We start from the raw sequence: 20171 nt of genomic DNA on the forward strand, positions 1-20171 counted from the left end.
AGGTAATTCAGGAATACAGATACCTAGCTTGGGACTTCAAAGTGTTTTGACATGAGAACAATTATGCAGTTCAGGCCAACCACAACTGTAGTTGTTTTAGACACAGGCAAACAAACACAAGCTTAAGAGATTATGTAAAGATCAAGGGATGCATTTTCAGTCTTAGACTTTCATGTGCCTCTTAGGTCCTTTCACAGAGCTGGATTCTGATAACAGAAGTTATATCACAAATAAGTTAGGTAAGACGCATATACGGGTCTTCTAACTCCTTCCTCACACTTAATGTCCGGGTCCTCATCTTCCACCATCACCATTCTCAGCTCTTACTTTCATATAGCTGTATTTCAAGTATATCAGCCGATGAATGTTTAAATCATTCAAAAGAACGATGACACTGGTTTTGCTCAAGCCAAGCTTCAGATGGTATAAGGTTTACCATTAACTGTCTACCACAGTGCAGGAAGAAAGCACGTGACAGTGATTTGAGACGTACAGATATCTGAGATTCGTGGTAACAATCCCCAAAAGATGGGTGCACTGGCATGTCCTATAGAAACCAAGAATTTCACTATTTATGGTATAAATATATATGAGAGACCATACAGTCACAGTGTCATGCCAGGCACAAAGGTTTTTAAATAGACAAGTGGATTCTTTTGTTTCATTAAAGTCAATATGCACCTTTGAACACTCTTGCTTAAAGCTACTGGACAGAGCTATCCAGTTAAAACACTTTGCCAACTCTATCAAAAAAGCTAGGATGCTCAGAAGCCACGTTCTTGAGCCTATGCAAAGCTACTGGCATCACTATTTTAAGGCAGAGATAACAAAGTGAGGGTGAATAGGATTTCAGGCACCTCTGGCAATCCAAATGTTGAACACATATTAGAATTTCTCAATAATTACTACACAAAAACGAAACAACAATAAAATCCCTCAAATCCAAAGAAACGATTTTACTTCTTACCATGACTTTGTGCATTTTTTTCTCCTATGGACACACTGATGTCTGATCACAATTCTGGAAGAAAAAAAAAAGCTGTTATTCAATAATCCCTATTCTCCATTTCTAGCAATGCTGTCTCCTCTTGGCTCCACTCCCAAACCCCATATATTTTTTCCCCCCATCAGCTGCATGTAGACAGGTGATCGCATCTGAATCAAGAAGGTCTAGTTTGGCTTTACCATTTGACTGCTGCACACAGCAAACTTCTTCAGGGGAAAGGAGCCTCTTGCCGCTCAGCATTTCTGCCCTCAGAGAAAGTTACTGCAGCTGCTTCAGCCTTAGAGCTGGGGACTCTCCTTCAGTACACACACAGCAAATTACTACGCTAGGCACTTCATCCTCTAGGGGAAGCACTTCTTAACTCCTGATATAACAAGCCCTAGAGCAAACAAGTCAGTCACGATCACACTGAGATGGAAGTTACCTACACGTTTGGAAGCTGCTTGCAGAAATAAGGAAATGGAAACAACCGGCCATCAGTTCTCCCTAGAATTGTTGCATAATATTCATTATTCCAAACCTCCAAGATTATGGAATCTGAAGACTTCCTCTATGAGCAGAAATATCCTCCTATAAATTCTAAAATTAAGTTCTGGTAATTTTATTGTCAAATTCTGTACAAGCAATTGATGTTCAATGTTTGCATACACATTTTGATTTAGCTGTTTGCTAAGAAAATATTTATTACGATTGGAAGTTTAACATAACAAATCGAACATTTAACATTCACTGAACTTCAAACATAGATATAAAATACCTTACAAAAATTTTTTGTATGGAATTACACAAAGCAAATGCACAGGGTTTGTCTGTTTCGACACTGAATTTAATCCCAAGCCAATACCAAAAAAAAAAAACTCCTAAAAGATCACAAAAAAAGGCAGGATAACTGCGTTTTGTCATTGCACTGCTATGTAATAAGCCCTTTCTACAAACATTTATTGTTAAAAAAATTAAAACCGTATTTCATCTAACAGAACTATTGGATTAACATCTGATTTTTTACTGACTTTACACCATGAAAATCTATTAACAGAGGTAACTTAGTCACTTAGTTTAAAATATGGAGAGCAGAAATAGAAAAAATTAACCTTTAGTAGTCTTTAATATAAAATGCACTACATTTTTCAAAATAAGAATATTATGACACACTAGTGCCAATTTATGCTGACAAAAGCTGGTATCAGCTCCTTTCTAACTAAAAATTTGTTTCACAAAACCTTTATATATTACATGAATATTCAAGTAAACTATTTAAAAATATTAAAAAGCACAAAAACTGAATTATACAGTGTTTCAGAGAGATAGTTAATTTGGGAATGCTGTCAACTACATATACTCATAGATATATATATTTTCTTATTTTTAAGACCATCACGATGATAATACATGATAATGGCAAAGAATCCTTGTCATTAACATTTGATATTTTTCAATGTATAACTTCAAAAAAATAAAATAAGGATTTAACACATTGCTGTGTACTTGTTCATCACTTTCTACATACTGCATGATACTGAATCACACTACTGGCTTCCCTTTGTAAAGTGCTGAGTAACAGCCAAATTACATCAGATTTAACTGGAGATGATGGTGCTCAGTGTCTTGCAAAAAAACAATTGAACTTCAACAATCAAAAAATAAAAGTGTCAAATCTCTAAAAGAACCCTGAAAGACTAACATTTTCCTTGCAGGCTGTATTCTTTATATCCATCAGCTGCAAGGAAATAAAAATAGTTTATTACTGATTCAAACACTGGACACCTTCTCTGGTTGAAAATGAGTCGCTCACTAGTTTTGGTCAAGTGGCTTTTGGGAAACTTTCAGAGCAAAATAACCCAGCAATAGGTAATTGAAAAGGAAAATGCAAATCATGCACAGCTGTTTTACTGCTAGAATTGAGTAACACATGCAAGACAAAGAAAAGGCCAGAACATACCAAAGTAGAAATGGTTAAGACGTTAGTAAAATTTTCACAGTGTTTCATACAGCCTTTACTTTAACACAAGTGTATCACTTACCACCACTATTGCTCAGACATTTTAAAACACCTCTTGGCCATGCAAGTCAGTTTGAGAAGAAAACAGCAAATTACACTTCTTAGGCATTTTTAGACAATAAGTACAATTATAATTTTATTTTCATATTCAGTCTTATCAAACAGGTCTTTTCAAGATATTATTCTTCTCAGTATTGGGCTTTAACATTCCCTCCAATTTTGTTGGATCTCGAGCACAAAATGCCAAAAAAAAAGGCCAAATACACAAAGCTAAGCTTTGTTCAAATAGCCCAGTTATTACAAAATCAGAAGGTATAGGGAAATTCTCATCAACGCTCTTAAATTTCTTCCTTCCTAACCTTGAAACAACTCTAACCTTGGGATGGTTGAATTTTAATCAGTTGTTCACATACATCTTTGCCTCCTGGAAACATTACTCCACTTGGGTGATTTACAAAGGAGTAGAACTAGACTCAAGAACACCATCGACTTTTTTTTCCTCCATCCAAAGAACAAAACACATTTTTTCCCCACTTGGCAAATTCTATTTGACGCCACATCACCACCATTCAATATTAACTCATAAAACAGAGACTTACTCCACTGTTAAACACAGCAGGGGAAAAATGTCCAGAGGATAAATGGGAGGCTCTTTATCAGACATAATCGCTTGCTCATAAGGAGAGAATCCAGCTTCCCCTTAGTTACTCTTTCATAAATTAATAATTTGTTAAAATCATAGTCACAAGATTTTTAGCTATTACACAAAATTCAAGTTTTAAAAAAAAACAATAAATTAGTTACAGCCTTGTAAACAATTGCTCATTTATGTAACATATGTGGGGAAAAAAAGTTCTTCTAAATAATAAATCAGACAGTACAAGGCACACATCACACTCAAGAATCAAAAGTGATAAAACCAGCAGATGCCTTCATCTTCTTTGTTTGCTGGTGTAATTGTGCTATAGACACTGTAAAAATATGTATATTTTTGTTTACATTACAGTCATTTGAAAATATTTCATGACTGTGCTTTTTCCGGTAAAATAGTTGTGCTACTTTACAGTACAGTATGATTTGAAGCTCTTGGAATCAATTCTCTCAAATGTTCTCTACAAAGCTGCCAGGGAAAAGGCCAGTTTTTCCATTTCGTTGCAGAGTGCCTTTGAACCAGCCATCCTCACGTTTTTTATGGACAAATACAATGTCACCTTCTTTAAGTTCAAGTTCTGCTTCACTCTGAGGAGGATAGGATACCACAACTCTGTACCTGTTTGATAGGGAAAAAACAAAAACAACAGCAAAAAAATTAGTTTTTTTTGTTTTTTTAAAACCAATGCTTTTAAAATATCCCTATGCATATTCAAACTTAACAGAACAAGAAACTGCCTAGAACTCTTAAGCATTGTGCATTTAGCAACTTAAAAGTTAAGTATATCTTGAACAGAAAATAACAATAATAATGTAATGAAATTTAAGTTGAAAGTATGCATCTCCTATCATGATTGTTTTTAACGGCTCCTGTAAAAATAAACCAAAAAGGCAATTAACAGGAGAAAACCGTAAGGACATTTTTGAAGATAAGTTTGAGACTCTTCCAGCTACTATGATTCAAAAATAATCAAAGCATTCAGAACAGAAATTGAGCTTTTTCTTTTTTATATCTGTATGTTTAATATGATGTTATCCCAGAGAATGCTCTTAAAGAGCACAGAACAAAAACAAGCAACAAACAAAATCTACTAATTTGCATTTGGTTTTAATTATTTTTGTTTATCTTAGAGCTTTCCAGGAAAAGAACGCGTGCCATCTTAAACACTTGCACAATTTGTGTATTACTTCATTAAAAATAAACATTTTAAGAAGCGGTCAGCTCAACAATTTAGCACTCAGCTGATAAAAATGTATTTTTCCAGTTTTCCACAGTAAAATCACTTTTCAAATATGACCTACATTAAGCATTTAGTACAGGCCTCTAATACTCTTCTATATTTACTCAATCCCTTCTACGATGGCTTGAGTTCACATAACCCTAACGTTTAAGTGCTATAGCTCTATAGACAATTATGTCAACTTCTTGAAAGTTTTCTGATAATTATTATAATTGAGTTTCTAGCTACGCAATCAGTACTGTCTGCACCTTGAAACTGCATAGAATCAATGGGTAACAGCAGAATTCAAAAGCTTCTAAGGTTAAAAATGCTTCAGTGCAGTGCTACTACATGTGCTGGACAAAATCTAGTTTCTGGTTAAAATGAGAACACTGCACTGATTAAGTCTTCTTTTGTTTTTTGTTTTTAATTAAAGAGAAAAACAATAAATTAACAATCTCTTGAAAACAGAATGTAAAGGACAAAATACAGACTGTAGATCAATACAGAAACACTGAAAGATTGAAGAAGTGCATTCTGCATAAGAATATATAATACAAAAATGAAGTCTGCCCACATCTTTAAAAGCATTCAGAAAAGGGTAGCAGCACTGTGTAAACAGTTAAAGTCTCTTGGGAGATCTATGTATAGCAAATCACATTGGGACTTAATCAGTTCTCTAATCAGGACTCTGCTCAGACAGGACAGGATAGCAAAAAGACGGAGAGCTGCAACAAAGCTACAGTGAACTTATACTATAGTAATAGTTGCTTTGGGGTTGAAAATTTGCCAGCACACCACGTAACACACAGAAGATTTATCCAAAAGCAAGCCTACGTAAAGCGAGATTCAAGAAAGAATACTTGTAATTCTTATCTTGCATTCTTTCAAATTTTGCCCAGTAAATATTTGTTCCATTTGAAATAAATTTGGTTCCAGTTTCTAGTGTTGTCCATCAGCCACCTCTGCATTTTCCTGAATGGATAGACTAGGCTATTTCTTCCCTAGCTTCTGCTGCTGCCTCTTAAGTGTAGAAACTAACAGCTTTGTAAATATTTATCTTCTCTTAGCTCTCCCTAGGCCATCACAAGCTTGCACAGAAATACAGTGGCTTTCCATACAGTTGTGAACTCCCACAGTCCTGCAATAGTTTAGAACTTCTCATTAACTTTCCAACTACTCTGATTTTCACCTAACACAAAACACAACACTCCCAGCGTTCAAGTGCACTTTTACTATCTGCTGCAATGCTTAATGATAAACAAGAAACCCATGAGAACTTACACCTTTAAATTACATTTTCTCTTCTTATGACGGCAAACTATCAAACTGTATGTCACATTTCATGAATTCTATTTGCCCAAACAGATGTGATCTCATCCATACTCATCATAAATTCACACAGCTATCCATTCAGATCTCCTATCAGGTATGGAACAAAACCTATACTTCTATTACCTACTTCAGCACCCACAACAGACAGCCAAAATTACCACCTTTGTGCGGAGTAAGAAGCTTATGCTTTAGCTCAGAAGTTCTGAAAACACAAAACAGAACAAAAAGCTATTATTCTACTTCTTTTGAATCCATCAATGATCAAAGTTTAATATTATAAAGACAAACTTACATCAGCTTACCAGAAGCAACCACTGCATTAGCCCTCAGTTCTTTCCTGATATTCCTGATGTTTCTGGCTGCATCCCATAATGCTCTTACACTTTGTATGTGTGAAATGTTATTTTGGGGGCAGGTATGGTGGTCTAGCCTCACATTTCTCCATGATACTTTTTATTTGTAATATTGGTGTTTGGGGCACTTTTCAACAACACAAAAAGCATTATACCTTTCATGCGTTTCTCCTTCGTAATTGCTTCTTTTTCACCAGACGCAAAATACCCATTTTCTTTCTAGCTATTCATGGGGCTTTTTTACGACTATTTTATTTATGCTTTTCATAACCCTGTTCTACAAATCATTTCTCTGATCACCAAGGGGATAGAAGTATTTTCTCACATGCAGAAAAATTTAGTTGAAGAAAACAGATACAGAAAGTTGGAATTACTGTTATTACAGTATGTTAAATTTATAGCCAACTTTTCGTATTTCTTTCCTTTGAATTTTTACTTTTCAGCTCATCTATGTACTGCTGTTGTGCATCTCTCTCATCTGCTGAGTAGGTGCCTCAACACCCACAGCATATCAACCCCCACCTAGAGCAGACTGACTCTCAACAGCATTTAATGCTGCCAGACCTGACAAAACTTGCTGCCCTCTACAGCCACCAGCCTTCTCACTGGAAGCAGTTACTATATGGGTCATTTTGTGGTGGGTAAAATGACTTGGGGCCAATTTAATCGCAGAACAAAGTTACTGCAGTCCTTCACTATATCTGGATGAAGGACTTGTATTACAGTTCAGGATATGCAGTGATGTGCCTCTACATTCAATTTCAGGTCTTTAACACCCATGAGGAGTGCTGTAAAATTTATTATCACAGCGCTGTAAACTTACTGTAAAACCTAAGACTACTTAATCAATGTCTCCCTCTAAAAGAGAAAACTCTTGAAAAAAAAAGGTTCAATTTTAAGATAACTTGCATCTTAGCTGGAGAATCAACAGAAATAACTGAACACCATTGCAAAGTCTCAGGTAATCTAATACACGCTCTGAGGAGAGAGGATTCTCCAAACGGCTCCAAACTGGAAACAAGGCTTGGCTGAAATTTCTATGTAACTTCCTTGTATCTCCTACACAATGAAGATATGAAGGAGAGTGGATGCCAACAGGCAGTCAACTTAGCTCACGGGAGAAGAGTATGTATAGTAATGGGAAGCAAACTGCTGGTTTGCTACAAAGACTACCTGCAGCAGTTAGATGGTAGGGAATGCCACCATCTTCACTTCCTTTGGAAAAATGGCTACAGGTATCAAAGTATTTATCTGCAGATCCATGCCACAAAGAGTTTGTGTACTCTCAAATCTGTTAATACATTTATTCCGTATGAATGTAAACAAGCTCTTTAATGGTTTGAGTTTTACTTCCAATTTTCTACAGAACATACATTAAATATACTATAAGAGAACTTGGCAATTCTACTGAATGGAAAAACAGTGGGATTACAATGAAGAATGTGTTCCTGTGTCTTAAATGAAGGCAAGACTCCGGGGAAAACTCAGTATCAAACAAATGTTTTCAAGTGCTTTTCAGAGTTGATTCAGGCACTTTTGCTCCTTATTCATGCAGAATACATCAGCAGAATATAAATCCTAAATCCTCTAGTCAACTTTGAAAATAGAACTTGAAGACTAATAATTATTCTCCAAAGTCAGAATAGAGTACTGGCTTTTTTTCCAGACTGACTGTAGCTTGTGATTGGAACTGTGATATGTAAGAGCAGAACAATCTTAGCAGGGGATTTCTCTGTTCTTTAGCTCTTTGCTGAGGTTTCTTTCATTAGTATTTTCCTCCCTTCCCCCAAAATTTTAACTGAAGATACAGTGCATTTACTCTACACATCCCTCCCTAGAACTAATAAGACCGATTCATGTTCACAAGTTACTCTGAAGACAGCGTACAGGGTAAGTCATAAGTACACAGTCCTATTAAGCAACACAAGTGATTTGGCCTAAGGAAACAGAAACGTGACAAAAGCACGACAGCAAGAAGAGTATTAAGCCTGCCCTGAAAAGCACAAAGAGAATCTAGGTGAAATTCTGTTTGAATACACTGACATAAAATATAATAACTCTGCAGAAGTAGCAGAGAGAATGAATTTGTGGTAGCACCTCCCTGGTGGTGATTATCACTTCCCTAAATATTAAGAATACAGTTATATTAAAAGGATTTTTTTCATATATGTTATTATTAGATCTATAGAAGTATACAGCATCATTTTTAACAAGTAGTTCCACGAAATGAGTCTCCATCATGGAAGTACAAAATCAATTTTTTGTGACGATGCACATAGCTTTATACAAATATTCACTGGTCATACCAGAATTAATTTGATATTACTGTCACATGCAACGCATAAAAATATACTACTATGCCAAAGTGACTCACAATTTTGTGAAAAGAAATTATTTTTAAATAAAAATATTGTTTTTTATCTTCCATCTACAAGTGTAAATCTACTTCAGAAATTCAATATGAAATAGAAATTTCCACAAAGAAAAAAGCATAAAAACAGTAATAAACTTTTAAATAAAGTTAAAGGTATGACAGAAGTCAAATAAAAGACAAAGTAAAAACCTGTATACTGTCTGGCTCTTAATACATGGATGTAGCTTAAGATCAATGAGACTCAAAGTACAATGGTATGCCCATGTATCATGAATTAATAGCATGAGAACAAACTCTACACTAGTCAGCAGGATTCAGTTTAGAACCATTACACTGCAACCCTGCTGGTTTTTTCTGCATGTCTCACAGCCCTGTAGCTACCATGAAAAAAAAAATCCTACAGTAGTCTTCATATTGCTTGTCTGCTTCCAAGGGTAATAAAAAGAGACTGCAGTTAGAAACCTGCCTCTTCCTTCCCAGTCCCTGCAACCTACCAAGGACCCTGAAATCTGAAAATATTGAGTGGACACAAAAGGAAAGGGATTGAACTTTAAAGTAACTGCCTGGCAGCTTCAGAGACCAGACATGTGCACATTTTAGTCTTACTTGTCAAGATGCAGAGGTTGTCCTAACAATTCCTATCCGGAGTGCATAGTAACAAGGAACTATTGTAGAAAAAACATCTCTGCAACAGTTTAAGAAATCACGTATTAATCTGACACACAGATAAATTACTTATTCAATATAGATTTGGGTTGGTAGTTATGTACTGCTAATAATTGTAAAGGTCTAACCTGATAATCCTATATGCAAAACTGTAATGTTCACGTTTTACAAAAGAGACCTATTCTCTCTACCTCAGTTGTCATACCAGGGTTAGATCACTGTGTTTTACAACCTATTTATGCCAAAACTTTAAAGTAACAGAAAGCAAACGAACACAAATATTAGAGTTGGTTGGTAAGTATATAAAGCATTGTTAGAAGAGCAAACTTAGTCTTCTGCAAGATCTCAGCATTATGAAGAACTGCTAGCAGTTCTAATATACAGAGAACATCACAGAGTGCGATTTTTATTGGTTTGCCTAAGTTTTGTGGCTGAGGATAACTTACCTTTCACAGACAAGAGGCCGGGACTCGTTCAAGACTGGACCCAGGGATGAGCAAGGCAGCCGAGGTGGGGGTGCTATCGGAATAGCAGAATCCATGGAACTCGTTTTCCGCTGCAACATCTCTTGTGCTGGCCCAGAGACCTCGCAGTCAGTGGGACAAGTTCCAGCTCTGCTGTGACCACCTGCTGATGGAAGCTCTGGCCCAACTGCGCCTTGCAGGGCTAACTCTGTGGCTGCTTGTTCGACCTCCAGAGTTGGAGAAGCTGGAGGTGACAACCGTGGCTTGCGTTTAGTGGATGCTCCAGAAAGCAGTTTCAGCAAACCCTTTTTTTCCTTCTGTAAGCAAATGGCAGTGCCTCATTTTAGAACAAAGGTATTGTACAAAGAGTTGAATACTTCCTTCTTAGAGATGCCACCTTGTCCGGAGGAGACTTAGTAATGAGGAAATACTTAATATCGTAGAAATCATTACAAGAGACAATTACGAAAATTATAAAAGAGAAAGAGAATTACTAAGACTCTGAAGAGAAAGGCAGTAACTCATTTAGATCATAAACCAGCTAAGCCCTTTTTCTTAGTTAAGGTAAGTGAAGGCTAACCTTAAAAGCCAATGGCAGCGGACCAAAAACTCATCTACGAAAAGAAGGGAGGCATTAGATACCCGCAAAGGGGAATCTAAGAAGTAAAACAGTGAACATGGAAGTTTCTAGGAAGGAATCAGTTACTTCAGACCAAGCAGGGAGAAAAGTCTGCCCTGCGGGCTGCTGTTTCAATAAGTGTCTTTTATTTATTCTCCTTCAGTAAGTGAAGGCCTTCATGATTTAGCAAAAATTTGCCACAAGGGGAACGTATTGTGTTTTGCTGCTCTGCTAGAGGGGAGAATTGTAAACATTCTTTTTGCTTGTCCAGACAGGAATCCCTGAAGACTAGGACTTACCCTGAAGAGAATTATTTAAGCTGCTTTTGTGTTTCTTGTTTTTTTTTTTAAGGGGTGTGGCAGTGATCGTCTTACCAACTCTTTGACTAAGTGAATTTAGTGCTTATGAGAAGTGCCAGATTGTAAGCCCTGAAGACAAAAATAAGCTATTTAACCACAGAAAGAGAAAAGCTCAGCAATGTGAGACTTTTATTATTGCTTAGGATGCAGTGGAATTGGTGAACTGTGAGTGAAAAATCCTCTGTCTTTTTTCTAAGTCTCCAACAACTTCAAGCTATTTCAGCAAAGAACTGTTGTCTACGAAATGGGAAAGAAAAAGAGAAACTCAAAGGAATTAGCACAGTTTAAATACGTTAGCATCTTTCACCTTAAACTCTAAATCTATTTTTTAAAAGTCCTTCCTATAGGCACCTTGGTCTGATTTCAGTGGTTACAGCTGAAAGTCATTCAAAAATGAAGTTCTATGTTTCTCCATTCAACAGTAATCAACAAAAATAATTAAAAAGCGGGTGAGATTACTGTTATAGCCTATGATTAAAACCTTCATAAACTTCATTTAGGAGAGTCTGTGGGTGAAAAGTAGCAAAGTACTTGAGAGTACTTTGAGATCTAAAGGAAGTTGTAAAAAAAAAAAAAAACCACAGAAAAACAAGGTTTCAAATACTCCACAACTGTAAAACAAAAATGGTTAGAAATTTGGAGGAATGTTTCTGCCAACAACGTAACATAATGACACTGCTGGACAGTAAAAATGAATTTGGATGCAGAGTAAAGTACTTGAAATGGGAAGGAAGAAAAACGGAATCGCTTCATTTAGAAAAGTCAGTTACATGTCTGGTTTTTCAGCTTACTTTTTTTCTTTGTGCAACAAACACTGCTTGTAACACATTTGTCATAATCTGTGTGACTGCTTAAACAAGGAAGACAAATTTTGTAAGGCAGTCTTATTTTTTCCACACATTTATCCAACCTAAAGGAATACTGATTAACAATAAATATTAATTTTTTTAAATTAGATTGAACTTTTAATGGTCCTGTAAGTTGTTTGGGTTTTTTTTGTTAACTCTTTTTTTTTCTCCATTGCCACATTAATATGTAAGTTTAGATGGACTTACAGATAACATTTGCTAACCATGCAACTTTCTTAGGTATCCAGCAACCTGGCTTCAGGTCCAGAATATAAATTATTTAAAAACCCAACAGCCAGTCAGCTCTTCTGAACTTTCTCAACTCATCATTTTTCATACAAATAACAGCATGAGCCAGCTACTCTATTTTAACCCTTCTCTAACGTCTGCTCTGTATTTTTTATATCTTTATTTCCTTATTTATATCCTTATATTCCCTATTTATATCCTTATATTCTTGAATGGCCACGAATGGGCTTGCCCATAGCTGTAGTCACAAAATGGCTTCCTGACTTTCAGGCTAAGCCTTGTTAACCTTACAGCACTGCTACTCAGCAAATATAAGAAAAAATACAGATCTCTAAGAAGCGTGCATGATTAAAATTGGAGCATTCAAGGGATTGATTTGATTCTCTACGCACCTTGACATCCTTCTCTGTTTTACTGACAGCAGCACTTCCACCAGTTGCTAAAGAGCTCTCTGGAGATGCTGGAGCTACAGGGTGAGTGTTCACAGTTCTCCCACTTATATCTCCCTCCAAAGGTGAAGCAGCAATGTTGGGAGAATTCAAAGAAGCTGCTGCACATGCCAGTGGGATGGCTGAACGGTTCACATTCACAGCTGTGACATAAGCAGCAGTATTTGGAAGCTGGGGCTGGAGCTGCTGGGAGGCAACAGAGTGGTGGGGAATGATCACAGCTGCGGGAATAAGGCATGTTTGACTTTGTGCTTGTATGGGTGTGACTGCTGCTGTAGGCCGGTCTTGATTGTGTACAGCAACTAGAACAAAAGGATAATATGAGAGAGTTCATCTTTGCACAAGGCATGCAAAAAATGAGGTAAAGTAACTGACTTGCAACTACATGATTTTAAGAAGTTTTCTTCCTACTGTATCAATTCCATTTATATTACCATAATAACATCTTACACAGCATCAAATTCATCTCAACCTAATAACGGAGCAGCATATGCCTAGTAACCTACTTGCACCAGTATGCAACAGGAAGATTAACAGCACTGCAGCTATTGTGGAGGTGTCCAAGCCGCTAAGCACAGTACTTCACATGCAAAAAGCAATGCAAAGATTGCATTTTAGTTCACAAGAGCCAGATAAATACTGCCTGGAATTTGTTTGTTCCTTATTATATGCTGTGTAGTTGTCAGTGCATATAAAACAATGCAGAAACACTCCTTTATAGAAGCTGCTAAAAACATAATTGGATGGTTTTCCCTAAACAAAATCCACAACAGACTTAGTAGGTCTTTCAAACAATAAGTACAATGGCAATTACTGCTATGAGTGGTTTTTCTGAAAACATTATGCTATTGTCTCTTGGGACGTTTAAATATAGAAATGGATTTACTCATACCCATGTGAAATAAAAGCAACATTTATACAGGAAGTTGGAGAATAGCATAGGGATGAATATATTAACCCGGGCTGCAGCCCAGCTGCAAAGCACAGACCTCTACATGAATTTATCCTTTCCAAGAAGCAACACTGCTGTTACAGAAATACTGTCAACAATATATGCTTTAGCTCATTTAAACAGGTTGGATATCTCCGTACCATCGGGCGGTATGAAGTGCAGACATTTCACCTGAACAATACAAGGCAAAATGCAGCATTCCATTGTTGTACAAAGTCTTTCCTCAAATATGCTGAAACTCAATATCTAGGAAGGGGTCAACCCTCTGGTGTGTTGCATGCACTTCTCAAATACATCAGTTCACTTCGAGTTTTCAGATCCAAATTAGAGTTTTAGGCTTGTTACAGAAATGATATCCCGGAATCAAGCCTGTAGTGCTTTCCTCTCTTCAGTGTGCCCTCTACAAATTCCCCTGGTAGACTGCACCAACAGTGTATTAGAGAAGACTGACACAGTTCATAAGTTTGATATAACAATACTACAGTAAGTTTTATACTCCATTACAATCTCTGAGATAGGAAACACAAGTTCTTTCTTAAAAAGAGAGCAGTGCTAAATGCTACGTATACTTTTTGACACGTAATCTCTCCCACCATATCAGATCTTCTTAAGTATCGTGAACATTTCAAAAAGGAAGATCACAAGAATGCAGGCTAGCCTAAAACCAAAAGCGGCAACCTTTTTGATTATTAAAAAAAGCACAGAACAAAAACACAACAAAAAAAGCCAACAATTATTAACTGCCTCCTGTTCATGAGATAAAGCCAGTTTTCTTGCAAGTACCTGCTCTTCTGCAAGCTGTGTCTATGCTTGCATGCAAATAATGGAGTGCAAGAATGGGACTGCTTTCTGGCTTTGTTTTCTGAACTGTAATGGAAACTGCAGGTAGACACCTGAAGCCCCTCTGTTTCCACAGAGTTCATCCTTTAACGAAACAGGCACAACACACATTTCCATCCCAGTTTCTTTCAGTCAAAGAACACAAACTCCTCAGTGCCAGTGAAGACGATCAGTGTCTAAGATAATTTGAAGAATGATCCTCAAAGTCCTAAGCTAAACAAAAACTGAAAAAGAGCCCTACAAATTGCAGCATTAGCCTGTGAAGCCTCATCAAGAGAGTAATGCTCAGCCAGCAAAAGCTCAAGATGATCACGTTTCAGCTGCTGACTACATAGTTCTCTAACTTTTGAATATAAAGCAGCCATTATTGCTTCAGTTCTAGTTAAACAGGCCCTTACAAGGAACAGATCTATAGTTCTGAGTGAACTGCGGCTGAACAGTACATTTTTACACCACAATCCAATGTTAAGTTCTCTATGAAGAGAGTGCTGCTGCTCTGAATTTTCCATTTAGGACCCGAGAAGTTGGTGGGCAGTATGCTGTCATGCTTTCCAGCTCAATAAACTGTAAGAGCTTATGCATCTTGACAGAAGTGTAGAGATGCAGAGACAGAAAAGCCTCCTGAGCCCACAGGAGCTTTCTCCTTTGCACTGTCACTTGCAAGCTTCTAGACAGCTCAAAAGGATTTAAAGTGGGAACCACCTGTGCCTGAGAGGCAAGAAAGCTTAGTTTCTCTTACCACTTGCCAATAGCACCTGGTGTTGTTCCTTTTTTTTTTTTTTTAATCTAAAAGTAAAGAACAAAGTTGTAACAAAAGATTATTGCATCTGTTCCAGCCTAAGATCAGACTGCAGGAAGATGGCCAATTAAGGAAATATAGTATCTAAAGACACATGCATGGATCCTGCCTTCAAAAACAAACTTAGTGCTGACATCTGAGCGTATGCAAAGTGTTTTGGGAGAAGCATGACTCTGAAGGAAGGATGAGTTCCACGAATCCATGGATATTGAGAGCATAAGGAGCAATCATCCTTAAACTGGAAACAGATTATACCATTTGCAACTCCCTTTCTCTTCTGCTCTGCCAATTACAATCTAGTGAAGAAAAAAAACATTTCCATTCATGACTCTTTCAGCCAAGACACCTTACAGCCTAAATACAAGGCTGAAAGTTGGAACACCAGGAAAATTTTCAGTGGAATCTGATTTTGTGTTTTGGGGTTTTGTTTGTTTTGTTTTTAATTGTTGTTTTTGGACGTGTTCCTCAAAAGAAAAGAAAAGAAAAAATCCAACAACTGAAACAGATTAGGATCCAGTTGCATGGTATTTTCCTAGCTTGCCAAATTCACAGTGGAACACACAGATTCGGTAAACAAAAACTCCTGAAAACAGCACTATCAATCTTTTAGGATCAGGGTTTAAATAATGAGAAGGCACGTTTCACTATTATATGGCCTGCCCTAGAAAGAGTTACACCTCTCAGAAATACTGAATTTTATGACATAGATTGTCTAAATATGACAATAGATTGTCTAATAATATACTGCATCTTGAAGGCAGTACAGTCTAAAGGGTTTCAAAGTCAAAGCTGGAAGAAGTTACAGTCAAGCACAGACAACAGACTAGAAAGTCTAAGGACCAATGCTGACCCCTGAGAAAAAGCATGAATGAATGCTAGACATCTTCAAAGACAATCAGAGATCATTTAAAAGTAAATGCTAAAGTACAGCAACCTGAAGTTTTGCAATTATCTGTATGCAGTTAACATGAAAAAGCTATGACTCTTATTGTTTTTATTACCATATGAACTGCGTATGAGCAGGGGAGATCACAGAATGCCTCCATTCCAGGTACTGTTGGAATAAAAAAGTAATTCCACCTAAAGCACCCATATATAAGTTTTCAACAGGAGGAGTATGTATGTGCATACAATTGATTGGAGGAGAATAACTGAACAAGATTGAACAACACAGAGAGATACACTGGAATTCTAGAAAGTATTCAGCTCTATAAGACAATATTTAAAAAATGCTTAAGAAACTCAGATGTCTATACACATCCTGCCTCAAGCCACCAGTTCAGACAGACCCTACAGTTTGTCTGCTACAAAGATACTACTGCGCATACAAAGATTTTTTTTTTAATTGTTTTTCCTTTTACCTGTTCTAACCGCGCTGCGAGCCTGGTTGACTGTCATTTGTCCTGTCACATGCATAAGGACCTTGGTTTGCGGGCTAGTTTGGATATGTGCTGCAGAAACCACAGCTGTGGGTACGGTGCTAGAGTTCACTGCCACACCATTCCCCTGGAGCTTCTGAGACGTCCCACTAGCAGTGGAAGGGCTGACCATAGTTACCACTCGTCCTGTTTGACCAGCAGTAGACATGGGGACTTTCGTTTGCGATGCACTTGTCACTGTCCTGTAAAAATTTAACAACAAATACTGAAACACAATGCGTACCGACACTCATCTGCAGCTCTTCCAATACCTAGCTTTAGGATTAAATACACAATCATTTTGGACCTGAAACTAGAAAAACTATTTAGACACCTGTTTAAAAATATACCTCGTAGCTGGAGCCACATAATTGCCAGGAAAAACACCAATCTTGCTCGTATGCATGGAAGTTCCCTTGAACCAGCCATCCTGGCAGCGTTCAAATACTAAGAACATTTCTCCCTTCCGCAGTTCCAGTTCATCCTCTTTTCGAGGAGTATAAGGATATATAGCAATATATCTGAAAGACAGGAAAGTAGATGTAGTTATTAAAACTAAAACAATTCAAAACATCATTTGCATTTCAGAATCAGAGACAGTTCAGAGTCAGAAATGAAAAGATGTGGTAGAAAAGGCTATGTGATAGTTGATCCATCACATTGTTAACTAAATTAAAGCAGAAGTCTGGCAATGTCAATGGAAACGATGACCATTAAAAATATTCTCCTAATTGCACTCTAATGTAATGTACGTTAATTCCAGTAAGACTAACCACTTTCTTAATTTACTGTTCTTAATTAAATTGGTGTTGATCAGCTGCAGATCTCACCAAAACCCACCTCACTCTCACTACACCTGCTTCTAATATATTTTACATTATACAACATGCCAAGTTTTACCAGAACTTGAAGTTCATAGGTAAGTTAGCTAGCAGTTATTAACCTTTTAAAGTTTTATTTTTTCCTTGCAAAGCAGCATTACTGCATAATACAATGCAACTGAAATCACAGTGAGAGTTGAGAAATGTTTTACTTTTTCTTTTTTCAAGAAAGATATTTGTGGAAAACTGTGTCTCAATTTACAGAAGGAAGAAGCAAAAATAAAACAGAAGCTTCTGCATTTGCATGATGAAATACTCCTAGCAAAGTCTTCAAACAAGATTGCACGGTGTCACGTTAAAAAGTGATACTATTTTAATGAACGGTGTTCTATTTTCTGCCACAGTTTGAACACAACAAAACTGTTTAAACCACTTAAATAAAAATGTCTATATAACTGTACCCAGACCTATGGGAAATGGCAATCTAATAAATCATATTTTCTCAAAAAGAACGTATTTTTCACAAGATGGAGCCAATCATTGTAGATGAGTAGAATAATCTGTTTTGAAAAAGGATCCACAGTTACTTGCACTGCCAGCCTTTCCCACTCTCCTTGTTATCCTAAGGGTTAAAAGCTGGCTTTACAAAACATTCTCTGCTCAAAATTGTCTTTTATGCACAGTAATGACAGCACTAACTGTATGCTTATCTTCTTTGTATTGGATTTGTGTTCTTTGATGTTCACCCAACAATCTCTGCATTACCTGCAAAAATGCTTTAAAGGCACTAGGTACTCAGTAAAGCAAGTCCAAAATATGCATTAAAGGCAACACGATACAATGGCAACAAAAAGATCCATTGGCATGTGATTTAGGGGTGATCTACCCAGCCCTATAATGAATCTCTATGGGAAAGCAAATGATGTGCTTTAATTGGTGTTCATTAACTTCCCTTTTAGTTAAATCATTCCATTTCATTAGTATCCTCAAATAAAGCAATCTTTTGATGATGGAGGATGGGAATAACTGAGATGGAACTTGATTAGCAGCACTAAGCAATAACGATCCATAAGAAGCAGTGTTAAAAATGCTCGATACCAAAGAAACAGCCCAAATCCAGATGCACCTGCTCCACAAGATGGGCACTCTTTTGGAGTGGAAGAAAACTTGGTGCAACAATAAAAACAAAGACAGAGCAATAGAGGTCCTTGCATTATTCAAATGTGTCCTATCAGATGGCTCAACCACTCATTTTTTTTTCCTTTCTCCAAACTGCATACAATGAAGTTTCCAAGAAAAAAGATGTTGTCACGAGTACATGTTAATACACGAAATATTTTCAACCAGAAGGATCAAGCACATTTGCTTGTATAAGTGTGAAAACATAATACTAACTAGCAGCTTTCTGCCTTCATTTCAAAGTGACACCCAGTAATTAACTGAACCGTAGAATCCTCAATCAAATTTCCATTGCAGCTTACACAAGCAGACTGACAATGACATGCTAATACGGCAGACTAAATGAGAAACAGCATTTCTTATGTTTTAGCATAAGTTATTCCATATGAGAACAGTCTTTTCATTCCGTTCATAACAGAAAACATTGAATAAATTCACTCCACTGTTTGCCACTTGCAAGCTATACAGTCTTCATCGCTAACCAGGATTCATTCATATACTGCATGATAAATGCTTTTTATTTTTGAAGTGAGTTTTTTTAACACATGGCATGAGCTGATGATATTTACTTATGACATAAATAACACTCAGTACTAAGGCCGTTTGAGGATATCACCATTATGTATGCCTTGCTGTTTTTGTTTAAAGTAGTATGTGTGGCTTTCTGGGAATTTCAGCAGAACATAACCAGCTGACATGAAGTAATTACAAAATGAAGTTACTGATCTTGTCGCATTTTTCTGATTGGCAGAATGTTTCAGTTTTACTTACACACTTGGACGAGTTTGTGGTCTTAAATGTGCCATTTGGTCAGCTGATCCTGATGCAGACCTTTGAATTACACCTGCAGACTGAGGTCCAGAAGAGGCTGATGCAATGATTGCAGCGGACAGAGGTGGTGGTGGAAGTGGGGGATTTGTATTCTGATGTTTTCAGGGAAAAAAAAAAAGCAGCAAATGATCAGTATCTTTTTTCCAGCTGATTCAACTCATCAAACAAAAGTATGATATGCTAGGAAAGCAAACAAAAAAACAGTAAAGTTCAGCATTCCACTGCCTACTAGTGAAATCTAACTACAGAGTTAGGTTAGCCTGTATTTGGCTTTTTCAAGTTTAAATCTAGAAGTCTTGGCAGCTAATTAAGCAAATGACGAGTAATCTTGGAGGAAAAACCGATGGCATTGTTTCTAATTATAACATCTTTAGGATAGGACTGAACGAAAATTCAGAAGCCTTACAGGAGGTTGATTTTGCGTCCTACTGCTGACTGTACTTCAAAACATTCTTGTTTTTGTAACCTGAAGCTGAAACATAATATACCATTCAACAGCAGTGCTCCCAAAACCACTCCTTTTGGGGGAAAATTTCTTTTGATGTATAGGAAACAAAAAGCAAGCACAATATGAGATCATAGCCACTGAGCTATTGTTACTGCTTTCACGTATTCTTCTAGTTTAAAGAGTTAGCTTTTGAAATTCAGTATTATCGAGATTGGTAATCTTTAACAAACACTCCAGTAAAAAGGCAAAGTTCCTTTACAGGCAGATATTAACAGGGGTTCTGCCTACGGG

At 36.9% G+C, this 20171-nt stretch overlaps 1 protein-coding gene across 2 annotated transcripts in view; it reads right to left on the reverse strand.

Annotated features, from left to right (window-relative positions):
• Positions 1592–20171, reverse strand: part of SH3RF1 (SH3 domain containing ring finger 1) — a 94209-nt gene continuing 75629 nt past the window's right edge. For both annotated transcript variants that reach the window (XM_021394504.1, XM_021394503.1), the window contains exons 7-12: positions 19373–19524; positions 16952–17122; positions 16545–16804; positions 12536–12894; positions 10051–10385; positions 1592–4275 (exon numbers count right to left, since the gene is read on the reverse strand). In XM_021394504.1, the coding sequence (XP_021250179.1) occupies positions 4107–4275; positions 10051–10385; positions 12536–12894; positions 16545–16804; positions 16952–17122; positions 19373–19524 (1446 nt within the window). In that variant the 3' untranslated portion in view covers positions 1592–4106. The remainder of the gene's footprint in view (positions 4276–10050; positions 10386–12535; positions 12895–16544; positions 16805–16951; positions 17123–19372; positions 19525–20171) is intronic.

This window comes from Numida meleagris, chromosome 4 (genome assembly GCF_002078875.1).
Source record: "Numida meleagris isolate 19003 breed g44 Domestic line chromosome 4, NumMel1.0, whole genome shotgun sequence".
Taxonomy (NCBI): Eukaryota; Metazoa; Chordata; class Aves; order Galliformes; family Numididae; genus Numida; species Numida meleagris.